The sequence below is a fragment of the Balaenoptera ricei genome, chromosome 1 (assembly GCF_028023285.1).
Source record: "Balaenoptera ricei isolate mBalRic1 chromosome 1, mBalRic1.hap2, whole genome shotgun sequence".
NCBI classification, from domain to species: Eukaryota; Metazoa; Chordata; class Mammalia; order Artiodactyla; family Balaenopteridae; genus Balaenoptera; species Balaenoptera ricei.
Genome location: NC_082639.1, coordinates 171,585,924 through 171,610,633, shown reverse-complemented (window position 1 = coordinate 171,610,633; position 24,710 = coordinate 171,585,924). Strand labels below are relative to the sequence as shown.

The window sequence follows — 24,710 nt, the reverse complement described above, 5'->3', positions numbered from 1 at the left end:
TTCAAAAGTTTCTGAGGGTCCTAAAAACATGCTCCATCTCACTGGCAGTTTGGGAAATGCAAACTAAAGGCACAATGAGACAGGATTCCAAATCCACCAAAGGTCAAAGAGAACACAGAGCAAAAGGTACTCTCTGCTTGACGTGCATTCCTGTGACCTGGCAACTCTACTTCTAGAGAGACACCAGAAGATGAGGACAAAAATGGTGGCCGGAGCCATGTTTATAATTGAATGCATGAATGAATAAATAAATAAAGGAAATAACCCAACGTCTGCCAAAAGTAGAATGGAAAGATAAATTGTAGTAGAGTCCCAAAATGGAACAGTAGCACAGTGAAAAGAAACAACAGCTCCATGCAACAACACAGATGCATCTCAAAAACTATGGAGAATGAAAAAAGCAAGCCACAGGATCACCAGTATGGTTTATTTTATATGAAGGTCAAAAACGGGCAGAACTAAACAATATCAGTTGTAGGATACACACAGAGGTGATATACCTATTTTTATAAATTCAAGGGGGCAGTCACCACAGATGTGAGAGGAGCTACATCAGGGCAGGGCCCCTGCTGACGGCAGACAGAGCTCACGTTCTGTTTCCCAAGCTGGATACCTGGATGGTTTCACTGTGTTACTCTAGTATCATCATTACTTAAACTGCACACCTATGTCAGAAATGCTCTCGGTATCCATGATATATTTCATAAATTTAAAAAATCTCTGATCAAATGTCCCTAAATGTTTTTAAAAAAATCATATCCCATACTTACATATAGCTCGATCGCCAATACGTTTAATGTAACAAAATACATATTAATATAACATACTGATTTTAAAATGTGTTCATATGTCAAAATTATTCTTTGATGTAGAGTTCAGAACACAGAGAGTGATCATAAATATCAACGATAAAAACTAAGAGCTGAGAGATGAAGAAGAGAACCTACGGTCTGTGGTTCTCCCTCTAACCCCTCTCCCTTCTCTCCGAGAGCCTGAAAACTAGTGAGACTAGGCCTAGTGAGACTAGGAAAACAGTCAAACAGGGAAGACGTTTCACCTCAGGCATCTTTCCATGCCTGATGCTTGAGTGGTCTGGGGTCCTGGGACCTACCTCCTCCTTTGTCTCTGTCTTTTCCCCTTCTCCATTTCTCTCAAGCCAGACTAAAAAGAAACATTAACCTCAACTTCTAAGACTTGTAAATAAAAAAAATTTTCCTTGTAAGTAACAGTGCCAATCAACATATATTCGTCTAAAACTTCAAGTCCTTTTTTCTCTAGGGACAGAGCTGATGGGATGCATCAGAATCATAAACTCAAAAACAAGAGAACAAAAGAGTCAAAACAATCAGTTCTAAAATATGGTGTTGCCTTTCTTTTCCTCTGCGACAAGTTTGATTTAGCAGGAAAACTTGGATCTGTGGATTCTTATTCCAACCCTGCATTTCTCTTGATCATCTTGCGGGGGGGGGGGGGGGGGGTTCTGTTTACTTATTTGCACAGATACAGCATCACTCGCTAAGTACTGAAGTCTTACTAGAGGATCTTTCGATGGTCAAAAGCTATTAACCACACTAGATCCAAGGCTGCATAACTGTCTTTTGTCTTTGAAGATGTCCCTGATAACAGCCGCTTCTAGGCACACACAAAAGCTGCATTCATGTTTGTGATCGAGGCTGCCCTATCTTCAATGCCCAGGACTATGTGCAACACAAAATGCTTTCCCAAATAATAAAAACCCTTTGGAACAATCCCCTAGAGATAAAGGATAAATGAACGCAGTAATCAGTGCGCGTAAACTGAATTATTCCGTACCGTAAAGAAACTGCGAGCACTGGGTGTAGCCTTCCTCCGTTTCCTCGCATTTATCAGCCGCCGTCTGCATGTCACTGTAGGTCATGGCAAACACAGCAGCTCCGGACTCCACCAAAAACTTACACACCTGGACGCTGTTACAGGACGCAGCGCAATGCAGCGGGGTCCTGTGGATGAGGGCACAGCAAGGGCTGGGGATGCCTTCCTACACGGGACGACACCTGCTGCAACACGGCACCCGCAGGGAGAGCTCTCCAGCCTGTCACCCACCAGGCCCTTTCTCCTGAAAACCGCTCTCACAGATATTAAGAAATGAGTTAAACATAGATGCTTGAGCCCATCCGAGAATTAAAGCCACAAAGAAAAATGTCGGGACGGCACTGGGGCCAGGGCAGCACCGCGGGTGAGAGGGATCAAGGACATGAGTGAAAGGACATGCAATCTGTATACTGATCTAAAGCAGGATAGAATATATTTAGTTCCATGTTCTGGAGCATCCAGCCTGATTATTTCTGCCAGGATGAAGGACATAACATCTTTAAATAATAGGCCTCCCCTCAAAACACGTGCCTGTAAATGTCCCTTTATCACCACCAATTTTGAAGGAATTAAGTTGCACATAAACAACTACCTTTACCCAACATTTTTTTAATCCTAATTCAATTTTAATTGGAAAAAAAATTGCCAATTCAATTCAGACCAGAAAAATGACTGGAAAATACACATTTCAATCTATATTAGCAACTGGTTAGCAGGAACTTAGGAAGACCATGACGAAGAATCTTCTCCACCATCTCAAATGTTTTATAATGTATTATAAATGACTCCAGATTCATGGTAAAGGTGGAAGAGCCGGGACCACTGCCCAAACTCAGAAGATGGGCTTGAGGATGTTAATCAAGCCCTGAAGTACATGAGAGTTCTTTACCCTTTTCTTCCCTCCCCTTTTCATGTTATTCCACTTGGGTCTTTCACAAAAGAAATTTATTTCCCACCCCCCCCATCCCAAACACTATCACTAATAATTTGGTGAATATTACTACAGACTTTTTAACTGCGTGGCTTTTTAATTTTTAATTTTTTTAATAGTAAAAATTTATACATAATCTAAACTCCCAATATTAGGAAACAAAGACATTGTGACACATTAAGAATTTGTTCTGCTTATGTTGTAAAGGTAAACTAAAAAAGTAGGCATAAAAAAGGCAAATACTGTTTGTTATCACTTATATGTAGAATCTGAAAAATAAAACAAATGAATGAAGAGAACAAACCATGCAGACTCACAGATGCAGAGAACAAATCAGAGGTTACCAGTGGGGAAAGCCAAGCGAGGAAGAGATCAAGACAGGGATCGGGGACTAAGAGGTACAAACTACTATGTATAAAATAAATAAGCTACAAGGATATTTTGTACAGCACAGGGAATGTAGCTAATATTTTAATAACTTTAAATTGAGTATAATCTATAAAAATTTTGACCCTGTGTTATACACCTGAAACTAGTATAATATTGTAACTCACCTATACCTCAATTTAAAAAAAAAACCTATTGAGAGCTAAACTAAAAAAAATATATAGGCATAAAAAATTATATATATACACATACATAAATGAGCTTGAAGGAAATATATTAAAATATTGATGGTGTTGGGCTTCCCTGGTGGCGCAGTGGTTGAGAATCTGCCTGCCAATGCAGGGGACGTGGGTTCGAGCCCTGGTCTGGGAAGATCCCACATGCCACGGAGCAACTAGGCCCGTGAGCCACAATTACTGAGCCTGCGCGTCTGGAGCCTGTGCTCCGCAACAAGAGAGGCCGCGATAGTGAGAGGCCCGCGCACCGCGATGAAGAGTGGCCCCCACTTGCCGCAACTAGAGAAAGCCCTCGCACAGAAACACAGCCATAAATAAATAAATAAATAAATAAAATTTAAAAAAAAAAAAAAAAAGCCCGGAATTGTATAAAAAAAAAATATTGATGGTGTTTACTTCTAGATTGTAGGATACAAATGGCTTGTTTTCCTCTGATTTCTCTATTTTGTACGTTTTCCACAATGGGCTCACATTACTTTTATAAATACAATTTTTTTAAAGTGCAACCAAAAATGCTTCTCCAAGAATTATTTATAACAAACAAAGAATTGGAAAGCAATCTAAACGTCTAGCAAGAAGGAGACAGCGACAATGAATGAGTCACAGCCATGTGGTAAGAGATGAGGCTTTTTCAAATGTTTGCATATGGGTGTCTGCAACTTATATGTGTATACATGTAAATTTGATATTACAATTATTTCCATATTGAGAGAAATACAAAAATATAAAATTAAAATACTTGAGTAAATATAGTGTGATTATAACTTAAAAAAATGTTTTCATATAGAAAGAAGTAAATCTTTCCTAGGAATCATTATTAATCATTAAATCATAATTTAATTAATAATCATAATCATTAAATCATTATCCTAGGAATAATAATATTCATCATTTACAATAATATCTCCTGGGTTTTAGCCACACACCAGTTCCACAAGATGCTCCATGAAAAATGGATTCCACGGTCAAAAATATTGGGAGAAGTTTACAAATTATAATCCCCTCTTAGACACACAGTAGTTTCAGGGAGGTGGGGGGAACCCTGCTTAGATCAGCATTTCTCATATTCACTGAAGCATGCCAATGAACTGTGTACCACTTTGGGACATTTCTTATTTTTATTATTTAACTACTAAACTTCTGAAACTCCATCTGGGGAATTCCCTGGCGGTCCAGTGGTTAGGACTCTAAACTCTCACTGCCAAGGGCCTGAGTTCAATCCCTGGTCGGGGAACTATGATCCCATAAGCCATGCAGTGCGGCCGAAAAAAAATTTTTTATATAAAAAAATAAAATAAAACTCCATCTGCTTCCAGAACGGGAGTGAGATGACTATTACATGAAGACATATTAATACCTTAAAAATGTCTCCCCCGTCTCTCCTTCTAGATTACAAGCAGCGTGAGGACACACACTGACATACTTCTTCCCTTCTAACAGCATCTACAACACTGCTCATTCGTTGCCTACGCAGCAGATACACTTGAAGTCCGAGTGGAGTTTAAAAGAAAATCTTACCATCCATCACTGTCAGCAGCATTGACATTTACACCAAACTGTACCAGGAATTTAACAATTTCTGTGTGTCCTGCACACACGGCGTTGTGAAGAGCTGTGATACCTTCATCATTAGGCAGGCTTGGGTCATCGACCTGTAACATCAATAAGAACAAGGGTGATCATCACTCAAATTTTTTGTCACCTTAACTGTCAACTATTAACTGGCTCTAGGATCAAGAGAATTGAAAGAGACTCTTGTAGTCTTTTTTTTTTTTTTTTTGAACATAATTAAAACCTTCAGGAGCCAAGAAAACTATACCAAGAACAGTTCTAGAAATACGACATTAAGTAGGCACTCCCTATAAAAAGGTTTTTAAAAACTGAAGAAGTCCCAGAAACTATATATCCTTACAATCATTTTTGTTTATTTATCCTCCAACTTCCCACCACAGATTAGCATCTAAGGAGAAGTCACATTTGCCATGGAAGGGAAGAAAGGTCAACTAAAAATATTTTAAATAGCAGGTTTCTGAAAAGTAGGGACCACATCTGTAATTTAACACTGCAGAGTACAAATCCATACTTGAGCAACTTTTAAAGGAGGGTCATGATGTCCCTAAGAAAAGTACCCCCAGTGAATAACTGAACTTCCACACTATTTATTGAAAGTGTTACAGCCACACCTTTAAAACAGAGAAGCTGGTTTTGGAGCATGATTAAGAGTTCCTCTCAACAACCCCACCTCCCAAAAGAGAAAACAATGCAAAAGTACAGTTTCCCTACAGTAGCCTTTTGATTAGAGCATTAAAACAAAATACAAGGTGGTATATAAGAAATGTACTAATTCAATCATACCTCATATATAATTCTCTGTACAAGGTCAAATTCTCCCTCCAAAGAGGAATCTAGAAGTAAAGCAAGGGGGTTGAATTTCACCCTCATTCCATGAGCAATCCGCTCTGAACCAGTTTTACGCAAGTTTGTCCTTTTGCCCTGCAAAAGAAATGCATGGAAGGTTAAGGATCCCGGTCTAAGCAAGAGACCAAAAAACAACAAAAAGGGAGGAATAATATCTCGGCTGAGATAGTAAAAAGAACTTTGAAAATACATATATATATATATATATTTAGCCCTTAATGAATAAACCCACGTAACTAAGTGGGAAGAAGCTAACTCTTTAAAGCCTAGTGAAAACTACATTTGGGTAACACACGCTAAGAGTATAATCTGCAGTAGGAAGTAGGCTGGTTCTCCGTCAAGGATCAAAATTAGCCAAGATTGGTCTTTAAATTACCTAATACAGTAGTGCTAACCCCACATTATTAAACTGGGCAAGAGCACAAACTGAGAATTGTGAAAGCTGACATTTATTGAATGATTATTCATTTATTCCTCTCGAAGACCCTATTATCCCATTTTACAGATAAGGAAGTTGAGGCACACAGCCAGTAAACATCAGAGCTGGAATTCAAATCCAAGGAATCTGGCTTCTTCAAAGCCCCTCCTTTTAACCATATCCAACATAATGCCTCCTAGGGGGAAGGGGAGTGGAGCATATTATGAAGGAAAAAAATAAAGATTATTAGTCTGTCTTAGACATACCAGGGAGGAATCCTACAAGTCTTAAAATGTTATCACTATTTTATATTTAAAAATTTAACTGTACTCCAAGACACATGGGTAAATTAACCATCTTTTCTACATTTTAATACGTCAGGCTTAAAAAAATAAGGCAAATGTTAAAACTAGATCTAACATCCTATAAGATAGGTTTCTTAAATACAACCAACAGAGTGGAAACATCTCCTAGGGTATGATATGCTATACATAATTCTCTTTATTTTATTTCAGATGTGGAAAACTATTGAGTTTTGAAAAACGTTAAGTAGCAATGAATATACTTCACAAATGTACAATGGCTAAAATGTTTGTCTCTTGAAAAAAAGAAAACAAGAGTAAATATTACATGGCTGAGATAATACAACTCATGAACAGTACAATCATACCCACTTTCAAACAACAGTACGAGATAGTGGCTTCTACTTTACTTCAACCAAGAAGGAAAAAGTTTATAGATCACTTTCCTAGGAAGAGAATAACAGAATCTCACATGTTTAACTCAAAGAGAATCACGCCTCAGGACATAGAAGCACAGAATTGTTAAAAAAGTGTTAACCTCTATTTTAAAACTTTTTTCACTAGAACTCAATGTTTACCATATAGAACTTTTAAACAAATGTCGACTATAAACTAGTAGTTGAGGCAACTTTGGATAATCATTACCTTTGACTTCTGCCACATCTAAAAGATGTAATAAGGGATCAAACATATAACGCACTTAAAAAAAAAATCCTTACAATATGCTATTGTGCTTTTGCCCAGGTTTTAAAAATTCATAGCTTGGCATCCTACTGAAACAAAATGACTTCAAACTAAACTCTGAAAAAACCAACTTTAAAGACATTTTGGGATTCTGATCTTCTCTCACCTATTTCAAAGTGACATAATAAACTTCCAAAGAAAAGCTTAATATTTGGAAGGAGTGCAGAAGACACGCCCAAGTCAAAACATACAAAACTTTAGAATAACTTAGCGTCATCCAAAAGCTATGGGACGCGGCAAAAGCAGCTCTAAGAGGGAAGTTTACAGTGATACAAACTTACCTCAGGAAACAAGAAAAACCTCAAACAACCTAACCTTATATCTAAAGCAACTAGAGAAGGAAAAATAAACAAAACCCAAAGTTAGCAGAAGAAAAGAAATCAGAAAGATCAGAGCAGAAATAAATGAAGTAGAGACAAAGAAAACAACAGAAAAGATCAATGAAACTAAAAGCTGGCTCTTTGAAAAGATAAACAAAATTGATAAACCTTTAGCCAGACTTGTCACGAAAAAAAGGGAGAGGGCCCAAATCAACAAAATTAGAAATGAAAAAGGAGAAGTTACAACCGACACCGCAGATATACAAAGGACCGTAAGAGACTACTACAGGCAACTACATGCTAATAAAATGACTGTCCACACTAGAAGAAATGGACCAATTCTTAGAAAGGTACAATCTTCCAAGACTGAACCAGGAAGAAACAGAAAATATGAACAGACCAATTACAAGTACTGAAATAGAATAACTTAATGTCAGAGCACAAGGAAACCTGAGGGATCGCCATGATACCCAGAGACTTCAAACCAGGCTGAAGGAGAGGAAGAGGCTAAAGAGGGTCCACCCCAGTCTCTGCTCAGTTACCTCCCCCAGCCCCCATTTCATCCAGAACCCTTCCAATTTTATCAGCATTGGAAGTTTGAGGTTCCACCTAAATATGACATTGAAAATAAATTTCACTGCTAGAAAAAGAAAAGTTTGAAAGAGTGGTATCACCAATGAGAGAAGTTAAACCATCTGCCCGATTTCACAGAGCTAAACTAGTGACCGAAAGTTCCAAATCCAGGTCTTTTCATTCCCAGTGTTGCCTTCCATGATATGTGACACCAGCTAGAGAAGAAACAGCAAACATGGTGTTTATAGGTATAAGAGCAAAACTTTGTTTCCTTCATAAAGAAAGGGGTTCTTCCCCCAAAATTAAAATGTTTGTGATGCTGAATATATTGCATTTTGATAACATTTATAAGATCCACTCTGTACCAAGGGAACTGTAAGATAAAGGGCAAGCTGTAGAACACGTTTGCTGCAATAGGCAGTTTAAACACAGACCATCTTTTGTGAATGGCCGGCTGTAAGTACTCACTGGTGTTTCACTGAATAGTGACAACTAGCCACCTAGAAAGCTGTGACAAGACAAAAGGTTTCTGCAGTGACCACAAGACACCACAGTACTTACAGGAGGCAGAGAAACCTGCCCAGTGATCTCAGGCGGACGCAGGCTCACAGGGTCTTCTCCTGGGCCTTCTGGTTCCCCAGACGGGTACGGCGGGGGTGGGTAGGGGGGGTACTCCTCGAGGTACACTTCAAGCAGAGGGGGAGCCTCTGGGTTTGGATCTTCCACGTTGTTCTGGAAACTTGGACTGCTGTCTGGGACTCCTTCAGGTTCATACTCAAGGCCCGGAGAAGGAGCGGGCAGGTCACTGCTCTCTGTACTGGCGCTCCCTGCTTCCTCCGGGCACACGGGCTCAGGGGCCAGAGGGAGCGCCTCCTTCTCTGGCTCCACGTGCAAATATGGATTCTGGATCTCCACTGGGCTTTCCGGGCTGGCAGTCCCAGCAGTGGACTTGGATGGGTGCGCCGGGACGGAGATGGTCTCCATGGCGGCGATGGTGGTCCTCTGATACAGAAGTTTCTGAATATTCGGCCCATTAGGACCCTCCGGCTCTGTAATAGAGCTGCGTTTCTTTAGTGGCCGTGGTGCGTTCGACAGTTTCTTTCGCAGGGCTTCTAGGTCAGCATCGCTCTGGTTTCGGTACGGATTAGATAAGAAAGGCAGTAATTTGGTTGGGCTGAGTGGCCTAGGAATCCTTTCGTTTTCATGGGTCTCCTGAACTGAAGAAATGGGCTCTGTTTCAGGTTCCGGGCTGCCGGGTTTGCCCTGGGTATTGGAATAAATGTTCTCTGGGAGCTGCTGTTGGTTCTGGGCAGTAGCAATCACAGGCTTGCCATAAACTAATTGGAAATGGAAAAAAAGCCCTGATTAGTATTAATTAAACAAAACTAGCAAATAACAGACATAGCTAACAATAATTAAAGCCTCTTTTAATTTCATAGTTATTACCTAATACTCTTCAATACAACTAATTTTTAAAAATAACAAACGACAAAGCAAGGTTTCCGTCGTTGCGTAATAAACTTATTACAGAATCAAACCCCTCATTGATTGTAAAGAGGTACCATTATTTTATGTACCAATATGAAAGAAAATGCTGTCAGTTATAATTGTAAGAAATCAGACCGTAGTATCCAAATTTAAAATGTCAAAGGGCTTCCCTGGTGGCGCAGTGGTTGAGAATCTGCCTGCCAATGCAGGGCACACGGGTTCGAGCCCTGGTCTGGGAAGATCCCACATGCCACGGAGCAACTGGGCCCGTGAGCCACAATTACTGAACCTGCGCGTCTGGAGCCTGTGCTCCGCAACAAGAGAGGCCGCGATGGTGAGAGGCCCGCGCACTGCGATGAAGAGTGGTCCCCACTTGCCGCAACTAGAGAAAGCCCTCGCACAGAAACGAAGACTCAACACAGTCATAAATAAATAAATAAATAAATAAAAGAACGTGAATTTCTTAAAAAAAAAAAAAAAGTCAAAATGTAAAAAAAAAATAAAAATAAATAAATAAAATGTCAAAATGTGAAAAGAATTTAGAATCAGTGAAAACTGGTGATCCTTTCACGTGTCCAGATTAAAACTAAACACGCAGTATCCCATCTTTCACAATTTTCAAAAGGAAATCAATGTGAGAAATCATTTGGCTTATAAAATTATTAATAACCACTTCTATTTACCAAAACTGTTCTCCTTAAACATTCTGATTACATCATCATTATCTAATTCCCGAATTATTATATTAGCAGTTTTCACCAGACTCATGAAAAAGAGTAAGATGTAGCATATATACTAATGCTCTGCTGTGTAATTACTTTCATGACATTTTGGGCCACAATTACATGCTTATTTCATAACTAGAAAGCCATTTTCATTCCATTAAAACGTAGTGAATTTTATTCCAGTCCCATAAACTAATGACTCTTAGAAAGAACCCAACAAGTTACCAAATTATGTATGTCGAACACAAAGTAATCTTTTTGTGTTTTGTATTTAACTAGTAACTGTGTCCTCATTAGAACAACTTAAAATATAGTAGAAAACATTAAAAAAAAAAAAAAAACATATACAGAGGCAGTTGTCTAATCCTCTATGCACCAAGAACATCTGGTCAGACCTAGAGTGAAGACACCTCCCTCTGCGCAGCGATCCCCTGCAGGCACTTGTCCCCACTCACCGAGGAGCTCGTCCGTGAGCAGGAAACAAACGCACACAGGAAATTCAACACAGAAGGCTATGTCATCGCTATAGGTTTTATTCATCAATTTTCATATTTATTTCATTTTATTCACCTACCATCTTCAGCTACTACAGTAGCTGACATTGAGCACAAACTCTTTTAAACTCCCCATGAAGAACAGAAGCCATAATGAAACAAATCTCTAGGACAAAAGCATCAGTCAAAAGAGGTACAAGTCACTGTGCTGTTTACTGATTGACGGCAGCTCTGGTTGTAGGATGGAAACACATCCACGCAGGTGAAGATGAGACCAAGGATCTTACCGCTCGGAAAGTGGGGCCCTCGGGAATGGGACTTGGTCAACGCGCTCTGCACGGCCTGCTGGAAGTTTTTGCCGGGAGCCCGGTGCTGGGTATACATGGAGTATATGGAGCTGGCAGCCACGGTCTGGGGTTTCCTGAAGGGCGGAAGGAGGGTGTCCTTGGAAGGCTGAGGCGTGAAGGGCCGGACAGCAGCAGCAGGGGGACTCTCTTGCTTAGAACCTGGAGGAAGGGTCTGGTCTGCTTGGCCACCTGAAGGGATGCTGGCGGCCAGCAGGACCCTCTGCTGCTGCCCTGCTGGTTTGGGTTTGTTTCCCATGGATGCAACAGCCGCTGACGACTGCTGAGGGTTTCCATCTGGCTTAATGTCTGATGGCGACTGATTAGTTTGTCCAAAATAAGGCAGATTAATCTGTTTTGGTTTTGATGGAACAGGAGGTGGTACCTTAGCCACATTCTTATTTGCAGCCTGTAAACACACACAACAGCCAATCAAAATACTGTGTAACTGGGTATACAGGATGTTCCAGACAACCTAAACTTCACAAATGTTAAGTACAGACTGAAAAGACTAGCTCTACATTTAAAAATCATTAAAAGCTTTTAAATCTCTGAACTTAATCACACGTAAAAGGGACTTCAGTAATGCAATACAATTCCTGCCCCGTACGACTTCCTCCGCATTGCCCCTTCCTATTTGGGCAACTGTAAGTGGCCACTTGAAAACTTTTAACTGCCATTTTACATATTCACGGATGGCACCGATAACTGAAAACCATTCTCGTTCATCGGAACTTCACGCAATCTGGGCCACGTGGTTAAAAAAAACTCCTAACTTGGAGCATGCAGCCATAGACTGGCTGTCAAAGGCTGGGATCCTAACAGTTATGGAAGATTCATCATCACATTGCTTGACATAACCTAAGCTCCAAATTTTGAAGAAACAAGGTAACTGAGCAGCACAAATACAATGTTCTTCAATGCACCAGTATTTTTTTAGAGAATCATACAAAATATGACCCAGAAGCAAGCATGTTAGTCATGTTCCAGTACGATGTGAGACCACAAATATACTCAAGCAACAGAATTTAAAATAACATAATGCTGTTGTATTTTCTAATCTCCCAGATAGATTTTGTTTTTTTCTCTCCCTTACATAATACTTTCTCTCTTCTAAAAAAAAAAAAAAAATGTATATAGAATTACCATTAAATCTTAAAACTGGGATATTCTCAAGTACCTGAGCATCCCGCAAGATATCTTCACTGCTCTGGTTCTTCCTCAGGGTACCAAAGGCGGGTGGGGCAGCAGACTGGTCCACGGTGTCAAACATTGAAAAGGGACGCACTTTCTTCTCCTTCTCCCTCAGCGGAACCTCCCCATCATCAGCTGAAGAAGACAGGGAAAAAAAAGAATCACACTGATAATCAAACTGCTTGTAATAAAATTTCTTATTCACACATGTTTCTCTCTCCTCAAACCTATACCCACTAAATGCTCTTCTATTTTTAAACTAAGTTGATTAAAGGATAACCCAACACTACAATGCTAGTACCTTAATTCCCTGGCTAAATGAAGCTGTTCTGGAAATAAACACAGTCCCTGGTCTTAACACACTAGAAAATAAGCTATCTAAAAAAGAATACACAGAACCTTTAGATGGCCAAAACAGAATATTCAGGAACAGCACAAGTAAACCTCACCTTGGTCTGGAGCGTTCCCAGAGCTTTTGGACACAGAAGCAGATGCTTGTTGGCTCGAGAAAAGATCTGCATTCGGAGGAGTCCAATCAGGGCCAAGCAGATGGATTTTAGAGCCTAGAACACAGAAAAGCAACTGCAATAACCCGGCATTCTAAGGAGATGATTAATGGTTCACTTTACTGCTAAGAAGTTAAATCTCTAAAAATGGGTTTAAATCTCGGACTCACAAAAACCTCAGTAAACTTACTTAGAAAACATCAGACTTTATACTTGTAATTTAAGAGTGTTCCTGCTAACTCAAACAAATTAATCACGATCAACAGAAAGTCCGTTTGAAGCAGCAAGGACGCATTACTCCTCCCCAGGTAAGAAAACGTCACCATCCCACCCAGAAATCCAATCTAGCAGACCAAGGGCTCTCCCGTGTGTCTTACATAACTACCACAAGTGATGCACACACAACAAAAGCAAAAACACGGACTTTCAGCCCATGACTCTGACCACAGTCTTGGGTAAATCAGAGTATTCAGGTTTTTTCTACACTGGTATTTAAGTTTCAAAGCCATAGCTTTCATTTTTCCTTAAAAAGACAAAACTAACTCTTTCTACAATAAAACCCAGACTATGCAGCACTACTGCTTCACAGTGGTAATTACTGCAAAATAATAAATAATTTTAAAGTTAGCTATTATTTACACATGATAGTGGTTAGGGAAAAGAGATGATTCTATTTTTTTTTCTCCAGGGGTCAGTTTAATAAGCTCATTAAAGGATGTTTTTTGCCCTGCTTTTCCTACAACTCTGCCTTCATTTTTTCCTCCTATTATAAAAGTCTGGCTTGCACCTGCCCCCCACCCCCGGCCAAGTATCTGAGGACTACACACAGAATGCAAAGACCACTAACACAAGGAGCCTCTGTTACTTTCACTTTTATCTCCCAATATGTTTACCTTTATTCTAAAAATTATCATCAGGCAAATTCTCACACAAAAACATATACGAATAGCAAACACCAATCATCAACAGAATGGACCCACTGTCTCGCATTCTGTGGAGACGACACCACTAACATATCTGGAGTTTTTATACCACAAGGAAAGTTCTCAAGTTATTAACATCAGATCAAAATTTCCTTATTAACGAGAAGGAATTCAAAACAATTTCCAGGTTTTCAAAAACCTGATGCTTTATTTCATTTCCTGAACAGAACCCTATTATTACTTAGGGTTAAGAAAATTATCATTTCTTAACCCCAAAGAACACAAAGAGATTCTTAGAATTGCCACATGAACAAGGGATAGGAAGACATCCTTTTAAACTCAAACTTGGAGGGAAAAAAAAAAATCTAGATTTAAAAAAAAAAAAAAAAAAAGACTTGCTGTGAAGCACAAATAAAAGAAAGGTATACAAAAACAAACAAATAAATAAATAACTCAAACTTGGGGGAAAATCATAGTGAGCACGGGAGCAGCTAAGCCCTGGAAGGACTTGGAAGTGCCTGGTTTTACCTTTCAGTTGTGAAGCGGCCCCAGATCTCATGTTGGGCAGTGTCTGGACTTTCATGGACCCCTCGGAAGCCTGCGTGGCCCCAGGCCCATCGGGCAGGGCTGGCTTCACCAGAAGCTCAGGCCTCGAGGGGATCCGGGGCATAGTCGACGACTGGATATAGGGACCGACCGCAGCCACTCGACTCGGCCCCGACGCCCCCGGCTGGGGCAGGTGTCCATCAGACGAAACCTTAGGAGAAAGCACAGAGCCTTTAGTATTGCAAGTCAGGCTGGATCTGACTCAGAAAAGCCCGTGACGTGTTCATAATTGTGTTAAAAACCGGCATTTTCAGGATCTAGCCACCAAATCTACAAGAGATGTCCCCAGACAGAAACACCCCATGGTGAACTCTCACCCACACTTTATTACAAGAATTAGAAAAAAGAGCAGAGCTACGTAGGTGATAATATTAGAAGTATAAGAACAGTGGATTCTCTTTCAAGAAGTCACAGGTCCCGTCCCTTTCCGGAGGACGCACCGAGCAATGATTCTGAAGATGCTGCTCCAAGTACTGACCTCACTGGGATGGTCATCGTCCCCTCCTCCCGACCCCTGCCAACAGCGCACTTACTGGAAGGTTCTCTTTCTGCTGCAGGGCCGCCTTCTTCTTCCACAGCCGGTCCCTGAGCTCATTAACACGCTTGTCCATGACCGCCACTTCTGAATTGCGCTTATTCAAGCACTCCCTCTGTTGTTGCAGCTTGGCATTCTGCTCCTGGTTCAGTTTGTTTCTTAACTGAATAAAATTAAGGGAAAAAAAGGTAGCCAAGGAGTAGGAAGAAAAATTTCTCAAACAGATAATCACATGGTTCACTATTATACAATTTCTAAAAATGTAAGGTCCCTCCACACTTCTCATCTCATGGTTTAAAATTAAGTGTTGGACCACCAGCTGTGGTCATAAGGAACACCTCAGATTTCCTGTTTGAGGTACTATAAAGTTTATTCTGGATTCTGTGGGGTTTAGGTCTTCCTCCCCCTCCCCGCTTTAAGGAAAAGAGGCCGAAATCCAGAACTTCCTGCCCCTTATGTGGACAACGCTGTCGTCCTAGAGAGACTGTGCCACTGAATGTCACAGGCGGCCACAGTTTACCTGCAGCTCCTTGTAGAGCCGATCAAGCTCAGCCACTGCGGACTGGTTGTCATGGTGACCATCAATCCTGCCGTTCTTGAGCATCTCTAGCTGTCTTGTAAGTTCCTCTACTTTTGACACAGCCAGAACGAGCTCCCTCTGCTTTTGCTGGAACAAACTATTCATCTGTTCAATTTCCTCCACTAAAGTAAGAACGAGAAAAGCAACAGTAGTTGAAAAGAAAAATGAGAATGGACTGCTTCCCGGGCAACCAGGATGTACCATAAACTTCCTCATAAAAAGTAGACAAAATTTTCAGAAATGTCCTAGAATCAACCTATTCCTTTATAAGCACCTCTAAATCAAACAGACATCTCTAAATCAAATCACTACAATTTTAATTAAAATGGTATTGTATTAGATGGAGCCATTATATGCATAAAAATCCTTACCTTCATCAAATTTTCAGTCAAAAAACAGAGAGAAGAAAGAGGACTTCAATGCAGGGGACCTGGGTTCAATCCTTGGTCAGGGAACTAGATCCCACAAGCATGCCGCAACTAAGAGTTCGCATGCCACAACTAAGGAGCCCTGGAGTCACAACTAAGGAGCCTGCCTGCTGCAACTAAGACCTGGTGCAACCAAATAAATAAATAAATAAATGGGGGGGTGGAAACTACTACTACTACTACTACTACTACTACGTTTTCCAAAGGGAACTTGGAAACCTCGTCTAAAACATTCAACAGCTGAATTCAATTCAGGGGGAACCAGCAGCATCAAAACTGCAGTGAATTATACTCTTCCCAAAAAATCCTTTTAAGTTGATCTACATACAGAGTCTCATCTTATTCTTCTTCCTTACTGCAAATTTATATAAACTTCCTACACCAACGTGTCTTCTTATACCAATGCATTTTCTTACACCCAAACAGTTTAACACTGTAGCATTTAGCACTGAGGTAAACCAAATGGGAGCAACTCACCAAGTTTCCCGTTGCTTAGCCTCTTCTGTTCCACGTGGCCTTTAAGTGCTCTCACTTTTTTCAGCTTAGCTTCCTGATTCTCAGCTATTTCTTTGAGCCTCTTAAGCTTTTCCTGTTCAGCAGCTTGTTGCTGTTGACGCTGATCTTGCTGTTTCAAAAACTTTAAGCGCTGTTCCTGAAGATATAAGCCATCATCAGACATGTCCTTTTAAACAGCAGACCACTAACCCACAATTAATCTAACCACGCCCTGAGGTGCCCAGGCAGAGGTACACCGGTGGCATTGCTCTGGTCTCACCATCTGTCCTACACGCTGCTATGAGAACCACCTGGGGAGTTTGTGAAAAACAGACTCTCCCGGGCCCAAGCCTAGAATCTACCTCTTAGGGGGTAAGATCCAGGAATCAGTGTTTTTATCCAAGTGGTCCTTGTGCAGCAAGCAAGCAGTGATCCTTGAACTAGTTTTCATGAGCTGCGGCTATAATTTTAAGAAGGAGCTCATGTAGAGGGGGGAGGCAGTAAAAGAAAGCTGTTAAATGATACACTTCGAAGTCCAATTTGGATTCAAACCCAAGCTCTGCCACTTATTAGCTATGAGACTTTGGGCAAATTACATAATCTCACCAAATCCACAAGTCTGTGTCTTCACCTATAAAATGAGATCATCACTAGTGCTCCTAGGGCTACAGTGAGGATTAAATGCAATGTGAAATGGAAATCTCTGTTTACAGTATCGTACATAGTTAGTACACACTCAATACACTTAGAAAAGAGCTAAAGCAGCTCTACCCACCACCAGAGCCTCCCATCAAGCCTCTTAGATAGCCTCAACCACCAGAGGGCAGACAACAGAAGCAAGAAAAACTATAATCCTGCAGCCTGTGGACCAAAAACCACAGTTACAGAAAGATAGAGAAGATGAAAAGGCAGAGGGCTATGTACCAGATGAAGGAACAAGATAAAACCCCAGAAAAACAACTAAATGAAGTGGAGATAGGCAACCTTCCAGAAAAAGAATTCAGAATAATGATAGTGAAGATGATCCAGGACCTTGGAATAAGAATGGAGGCAAAGATTGAGAAGATGCAAGAAATGATTAACAAAGACCTAGAAGAATTAAAGAACAAACAAACAGAGATGACCAATACAATAACTGAAATGAAAACTACACTAGAAGGAATCAATAGCAGAATAACTGAGGCAGAAGAACGGATAAGTGACCTGGAAGACAGAATGATGGAATTCACTGCTGCGGAACAGACTAAAGAAAAAAGAATGAAAAGAAATGAAGACAGCCTAAGAGACCTCTGGGACAACATTAAACGCAACAACATTCGCATTATAGGGGTCCCAGAAGGAGAAGAGAGAGAGAAAGGACCAGAGAAAATATTTGAAGAGATTATAGTCGAAAACTTCCCTAACATGGGAAAGGAAATAGCCACCCAAGTCCAGGAAGCGCAGAGAGTCCCATACAGGATAAACCCAAGGAGAAACACGCCGAGACACATAGTAATCAAAGTGGCAAAAATTAAAGACAAAGAAAAATTATTGAAAGCAGCAAGGGAAAAACGACAAATAACATACAAGGGAACTCCCATAAGGTTAACAGCTGATTTCTCAGCAGAAACTCTGCAAGCCAGAAGGGAGTGGCATGATATACTTAAAGTGATGAAAGGGAAGAACCTACAACCAAGATTACTCTACCCGGCAAGGATCTCATTTAGATTTGATGGAGAAATCAAAAGCTTTACAGACAAGCAAAAGCTAAGAGAATTCAGCACCACCAAACCAGCTCTACAACAAATGCTAAAGGAACTTCTCTAAGTGGGAAACACAAGAGAAGAAAAGGACCTACAAAAACAAACCCAAAACAATTAAGAAAATGGTCATAGGAACATACATATCGATAATTACCTTAAACGTGAATGGATTAAATGCCCCAACCAAAAGACATAGACTGGCTGAATGGATACAAAAACAAGACCCATATATATGCTGTCTACAAGAGACCCACTTTAGACCTAGGGACACATACAGACTGAAAGTGATGGGATGGAAAAAGATATTCCATGCAAATGGAAATCAAAAGAAAGCTGGAGTAGCTATACTCATATCAGATAAAATAGACTTTAAATTAAAAAATGTTACAAGAGACAAGGAAGGACACTACATAATGATCCAGGGATCAATCCAAGAAGAAGATATAACAATTATAAATATATATGCACCCAACATAGGAGCACCTCAATACATAAGGCAACTGCTAACAGCTATAAAAGAGGAAATCGACAGTAACACAATAATAGTGGGGGACTTTAACACCTCACTTACACCAATGGACAGATCATCCCAAATGAAAATAAATAAGGAAACAGAAGCTTTAAATGACACAATAGACCAGATAGATTTAATTGATATATATCGGACATTCCATCCAAAAACAGCAGATTACACATTCTTCTCAAGTGCGCACGGAACATTCTCCAAGATAGATCACATCTTGGGTCACAAATCAAGCCTCAGTAAATTTAAGAAAATTGAAATCATATCAAGCATCTTTTCTGACCACAACGCTATGAGATTAGAAATGAATTACAGGGAAAAAAACGTAAAAAGGACAAACACATGGAGGCTAAACAATACGTTACTAAATAACCAAGAGATCACTGAAGAAATCAAAGAGGAAATCAAAAAATACCTAGAGACAAATGACAATGAAAACACGACGACCCAAAACCTATGGGATGCAGCAAAAGCAGTCCTAAGAGGGAAGTTTATAGCTATACAAGCCTACCTAAAGAAACAAGAAAAAGCTCAAGTAAACAATCTAACCTTACACTTAAAGAAACTAGAGAAAGAAGAACAAACAAAACCCAAAGTTAGCAGAAGGAAAGAAATCATAAAGATCAGAGCAGAAATAAATGAAATAGAAACAAAGAAAACAATAGCAAAGATCAATAAAACTAAAAGTTGGTTCTTTGAGAAGATAAACAAAATTGATAAGCCATTAGCCAGACTCATCAAGAAAAAGAGGGAGAGGACTCAAATCAATAAAATCAGAAATGAAAAAGGAGAAGTTACAACAGACACTGCAGAAATACAAAGCATCCTAAGAGACTACTACAAGCAACTTTATGCCAAAAAAATGGACAACCTGGAAGAAATGGACAAATTCTTAGAAAGGTATAACCTTCCAAGACTGAACCAGGAAGAAATAGAAAATATGAACAGACCAATCACAAGTAATGAAATTGAAACTGTGATTAAAAATCTTCCAACAAACAAAAGTCCAGGACCAGATGGCTTCACAGGTGAATTCTATCAAACATTTAGAGAAGAGCTAACACCCATCCTTCTCAAACTCTTCCAAAAAATTGCAGAGGAAGGAACACTCCCAAACTCATTCTATGAGGCCACCATCACCCTGATACCAAAACCAGACAAAGACACTACAAAAAAAGAAAATTACAGACCAATATCACTGATGAATATAGATGCAAAAATCCTCAACAAAATACTAGCAAACAGAATCCAACAACACATGAAAAGGATCATACACCACGATCAAGTGGGATTTATCCCAGGGATGCAAGGATTCTTCAATATACGCAAATCAATCAATGTGATACACCATATTAACAAATTGAAGAATAAAAACCATATGATCATCTCAATAGATGCAGAAAAAGCTTTTGACAAAATTCAACACCCATTTCTGATAAAAACTCTCCAGAAAGTGGGCATAGAGGGAACCTACCTCAACATAATAAAGGCCATATATGACAAACCCACAGCAAACATCATTCTCAATGGTGAAAAACTGAAAGCATTTCCTCTAAGATCAGGAACGAGACAAGGATGTCCACTCTCACCACTATTATTCAACATAGTTTTGGAAGTCCTAGCCACGGCAATCAGAGAAGAAAAAGAAATAAAAGGAATACAAATTGGAAAAGAAGAAGTAAAACTGTCACTGTTTGCGGATGACATGATACTATACATAGAGAATCCTAAAACTGCCACCAGAAAACTGCTAGAGCTAATTAATGAATATGGTAAAGTTGCAGGATACAAAATTAATGCACAGAAATCTCTTGCATTCCTATACACTAATGATGAAAAATCTGAAAGAGAAATTATGGAAACACTCCCATTTACCATTGCAACAAAAAGAATAAAATACCTAGGAATAAACCTACCTAGGGAGACAAAAGACCTGTATGCAGAAAACTATAAGACACTGATGAAAGAAATTAAAGATGATACCAACAGATGGAGAGATATACCATGTTCTTGGATTGGAAGAATCAACATTGTGAAAATGACTATACTACCCAAAGCAATCTACAGATTCAATGCAATCCCTATCAAATTACCAAGGGCATTTTTTACGGAGCTAGAACAAATCATCTTAAAATTTGTATGGAGACACAAAAGACCCCGAATAGGCAAAACAGTCTTGAGGCAAAAAAATGGAGCTGGAGGAATCAGACTCCCTGACTTCAGACTATATTACAAAGCTACAGTAATCAAGACAATATGGTACTGGCACAAAAACAGAAACATAGATCAATGGAACAAGATAGAAAGCCCAGAGATTAACCCACGCACCTATGGTCAACTAATCTATGACAAAGGAGGCAGAGATATACAATGGAGAAAAGACAGTCTCTTCAATAAGTGGTGCTGGGAAAACTGGACAGCTACATGTAAAAGAATGAAATTAGAATACTCCCTAACACCATACACAAAAATAAACTCAAAATGGATTAGAGACCTAAATATAAAAAAAAAAAAAAAAAAAAAAAGAAAAGAGCTAAAGAACTACTTAGTGCCTTTAGAAAACTGCAATAATGCAACTTACAATTTTATTTCTATTATATTAAAATTTTTAACTGAGTAATAGAGCCACACAATTTATAATCAAGGGTAAACTTCACAGATTAATATGGCTAAAACATACAAATAACACAGAAATAGTTTCAAAATAAGACCCTGAGGGTAGAGATTTATTCTGTTAACAATCAACCTTTTTCTTTGAATTCATGTCCTTGAAACTCAAGGAATGCTGCGTCAGCATCACATGGGACCTTGTTAGAAATGCAAAATGTCAGACTCCAACCCACACCTACTGAATCAAAATATGCATTTTTAACAAGATCCCTAGGTGATTCATATTCATATTAAAGTTTGAGAAGCAATGATATACATGATTTTGAAAAAAGCTGGTGTCTGGCATCAAAACTAGAAAGGATGCATCGAAACCCTAGGAAGTATTACAGGGAAGGCCACCGTGCATGTTGAGAACCACCTTAAAGAATCCCTGGCCATCACTTCAAAGCCCTGCTGGGGACCTTGCTACTCAAACCCTCAAGTTGTTCACCCCAAGTGAACTTACAGTCCCTCAAAGACTGGTCGGCGGCAGAGACTGGGTATTTAGACCAGGGGCTGGCAGACCTGCAGGCGAAATCCAGCTTGCTATCCGTGTTGTAAGTAAAGTTTTCTAGGCACACTGCCACACCCATTCGTTTACCTATTGTCTATGGCTGCCTTCCTGCTACAACTGCAGAGCTGAGACAGCACAGCCTGCAAAGCCTAAAATATCTCAGCTCTTTACAGACAAAGTCTGACAACATCTGGTTTAGACTAGAAGCCCATGGCTGGCAGAAGCAGCAGCAGGGAGACTGGTTTTGATAGAAATGGAGAAGCTTCCCATGTCTTCTCTGTCCAAGGGCAGGATGCGAATTAGGTGGTGGGTGAAGAATGTCCCCAGATAAAGGCAAGCAGCCTGTTACCAGGGCCAAGCAGCAGCTGGGGACAGGTTAGCGAGAGCAGCAAGCTCCTCTTGCTGTAGTAATGATTCAGGACAAGGTTAGCCCAGAGTAGTGCCTACAAGCAAAGCTGAGAGGTTCTTTCTGCTGTTCCTGTTTTACTGATACTCAACATAGCACGGTTAACTCTGATCAGAATGGTGGTCAGGAAGATCTGGAACAACTGGATGATTTAAGGTTTCTACACAGTGCTGTAGTGAAGAGAAGAAAGCAGGTACCTTTCGGGTTGATGGTATCAGCACGTATCTATGAGGTAACTGGTTTACTAGTGAGGATGGAACGTAAACGGCTTTACACACACATTAACAGGAGCGGCCTGTTAGGTGTTTGAAAACACGATATTACCTTAGTGGCCAGCATTTGTTGCTGGGCCTCAATCTGTTGTTGCTGGCGAGATGCCATTTCCTGAAGTTCAGCAAGTGTCAGGTCCATCCTAGGACTATTAACCTACCAAAATAAAAATGCAAACAATCCAACTTAGTACAAAATGATCACAGAGATTCCTCCCTCAAAGGCCTATTTATAAGCGTCACCTGAGCCAATCATGACAAAATTATTTAGCCATTTTTCTTCCATAATATTAAAGAAACCATTAACTTTTATATTAATACCCCACATTGACTTATTAAGATATAAAACATACTAACATACAGACCAACACTCTTCTAAGTTGTAAATTTAAATTAACTAGTTTCAATAGTCAGTGACACAGATGGAACAATTTGGAATTACCTCGGTTCTATAGTTAAAATAGGAAGGCAGTGTTTGACCATATTAAACATGATATTGGGACACTGGCAGCAAACCTAGAATACAGTCATCAAAACACCCTTTAAAACTATGACACTAGAATTTTAAAAATTCAAGAAACATTGGGTCATCAGGGACAAAGCAAGATGTCCACTCTCTAAACATCCATTGGACATGGTCCTAAGAGGTTTAACCAGTGCCACAGAACAAAAAAGTAGAAATAAACTGCATCCAGATTGAAAAGGAAAAAGTTTCTTTTCTGTCTTTACACAAAGACAACACAATCATCTATGAAGAAAATCCTATGGAATCTACAAAAAAGCTACCAGAACTAATAATTTATTTAGCAAGAATGCAGGATAAAACATCAATATGCCAAAATCAATTATATTTCTACGTATTAGCAACAACCAGAAACTGAAAAAAAAAATTTTTTTAATACCATTAACAATAGCATAAAAAACATGAAGCACTTAGGAATAAATTTAACAGAAGATGTGCCAGACCTGCATACTGAAAACTTCAAAACATGGCTGAGAGAGAGAAGACTTAAATAAATGGCGAGGTGGTGCTCATGAACCGAAAAGCTCAATATTGTCAAGACGGCAATTCTTCCCAAACTGATCTACAGAGTCAACAGAATCCCAACCAAAATGCCAGCAGGGTTTTTTTGTATAAATTGACAACCAAATTCTAAAATCCCATATGGAAGTGCAAAGGACATACAATAGCCAAAACTTTGAAAAGAATGAAGTTGAAAACATACACTACCTGACTTCAAGACTTACCATGTTTCAGTAACCAATACAGTGTGTTACTGACATCATGATAGATAAACAGATCAATTGTACAGGATAGAGAGTACAAAAATAGACCCACACGTACATGGGGTAATTGATTTTAGAAAAAAAGGCAATTGAGTGGAGAAAGTTTAGTGTTTTCAACAAATACTGCTTGTACAACTGCTATCCATATACGAAAAACAAAATGAACTTTAACTCTCACACCATATGCAAATGTTCCCGCAAAATGGATCATAAACTTAGATGTAAAATCTAAAACTACAAAACTTCTAAACTGATCAATTATACTGTATTAAAATTAAGAACAAGTCACAGACTGGGAAAAATATTTGCAAATTATCTATCTAATAAAAAACTTCGATCCAGAATATATAAAGAAGCCTAAACTCAGTAATAAGAAAGTAAACAACCCAATAAAGAAAAAATTAAGCAAAAGAGGTGAACAAATACTTCACCAAAGACAATACACAAATGGCAAATAAGCACATGATAGATGCCCAACATCATCAGACATTAGAGAAATACAAATTAAAACCACAATGTAATACCACTACGCACCTATTAGACAGCCAAAATGAAAAAGACTGACCATACCAAATGTTGGCAAGGATGTGGAAAAACTAGAACTCTCTGGTGGGGAATGTAAAATAAAACAATCACTTTGGAAAACACTCTGGCAGCTTTTTTTTTTTTTTAATTTTTTATTTATTTATTTATGGCTGTGTTGGGTCTTCGTTTCTGTGCGAGGGCTTTCTCTAGTTGCAGCAAGCGGGGGCCACTCTTCATTGCGGTGCACGGGCCTCTCACTATCGCGGCCTCTCTTGTTGCGGAGCACAGGCTCCAGAC

The 24,710-nt window shown here is 39.5% G+C and overlaps 1 protein-coding gene across 1 annotated transcript in view; it reads right to left on the bottom strand.

The window, feature by feature from the left end:
* The window catches only part of TP53BP2 (tumor protein p53 binding protein 2), a 66,808-nt gene that overhangs the window by 4,792 nt on the left and 37,306 nt on the right, over positions 1 to 24,710 (bottom strand). The window contains exons 5-16 of the mRNA XM_059941897.1: positions 22,657 to 22,758; positions 16,481 to 16,655; positions 15,516 to 15,697; positions 14,994 to 15,158; positions 14,383 to 14,611; positions 12,875 to 12,988; positions 12,412 to 12,560; positions 11,175 to 11,640; positions 8,742 to 9,517; positions 5,761 to 5,898; positions 4,924 to 5,057; positions 1,813 to 1,979 (exon numbers count right to left, since the gene is read on the bottom strand). Of these exons, the coding sequence (XP_059797880.1) occupies positions 1,813 to 1,979; positions 4,924 to 5,057; positions 5,761 to 5,898; positions 8,742 to 9,517; positions 11,175 to 11,640; positions 12,412 to 12,560; positions 12,875 to 12,988; positions 14,383 to 14,611; positions 14,994 to 15,158; positions 15,516 to 15,697; positions 16,481 to 16,655; positions 22,657 to 22,758 (2,797 nt within the window). The remainder of the gene's footprint in view (positions 1 to 1,812; positions 1,980 to 4,923; positions 5,058 to 5,760; positions 5,899 to 8,741; positions 9,518 to 11,174; positions 11,641 to 12,411; positions 12,561 to 12,874; positions 12,989 to 14,382; positions 14,612 to 14,993; positions 15,159 to 15,515; positions 15,698 to 16,480; positions 16,656 to 22,656; positions 22,759 to 24,710) is intronic.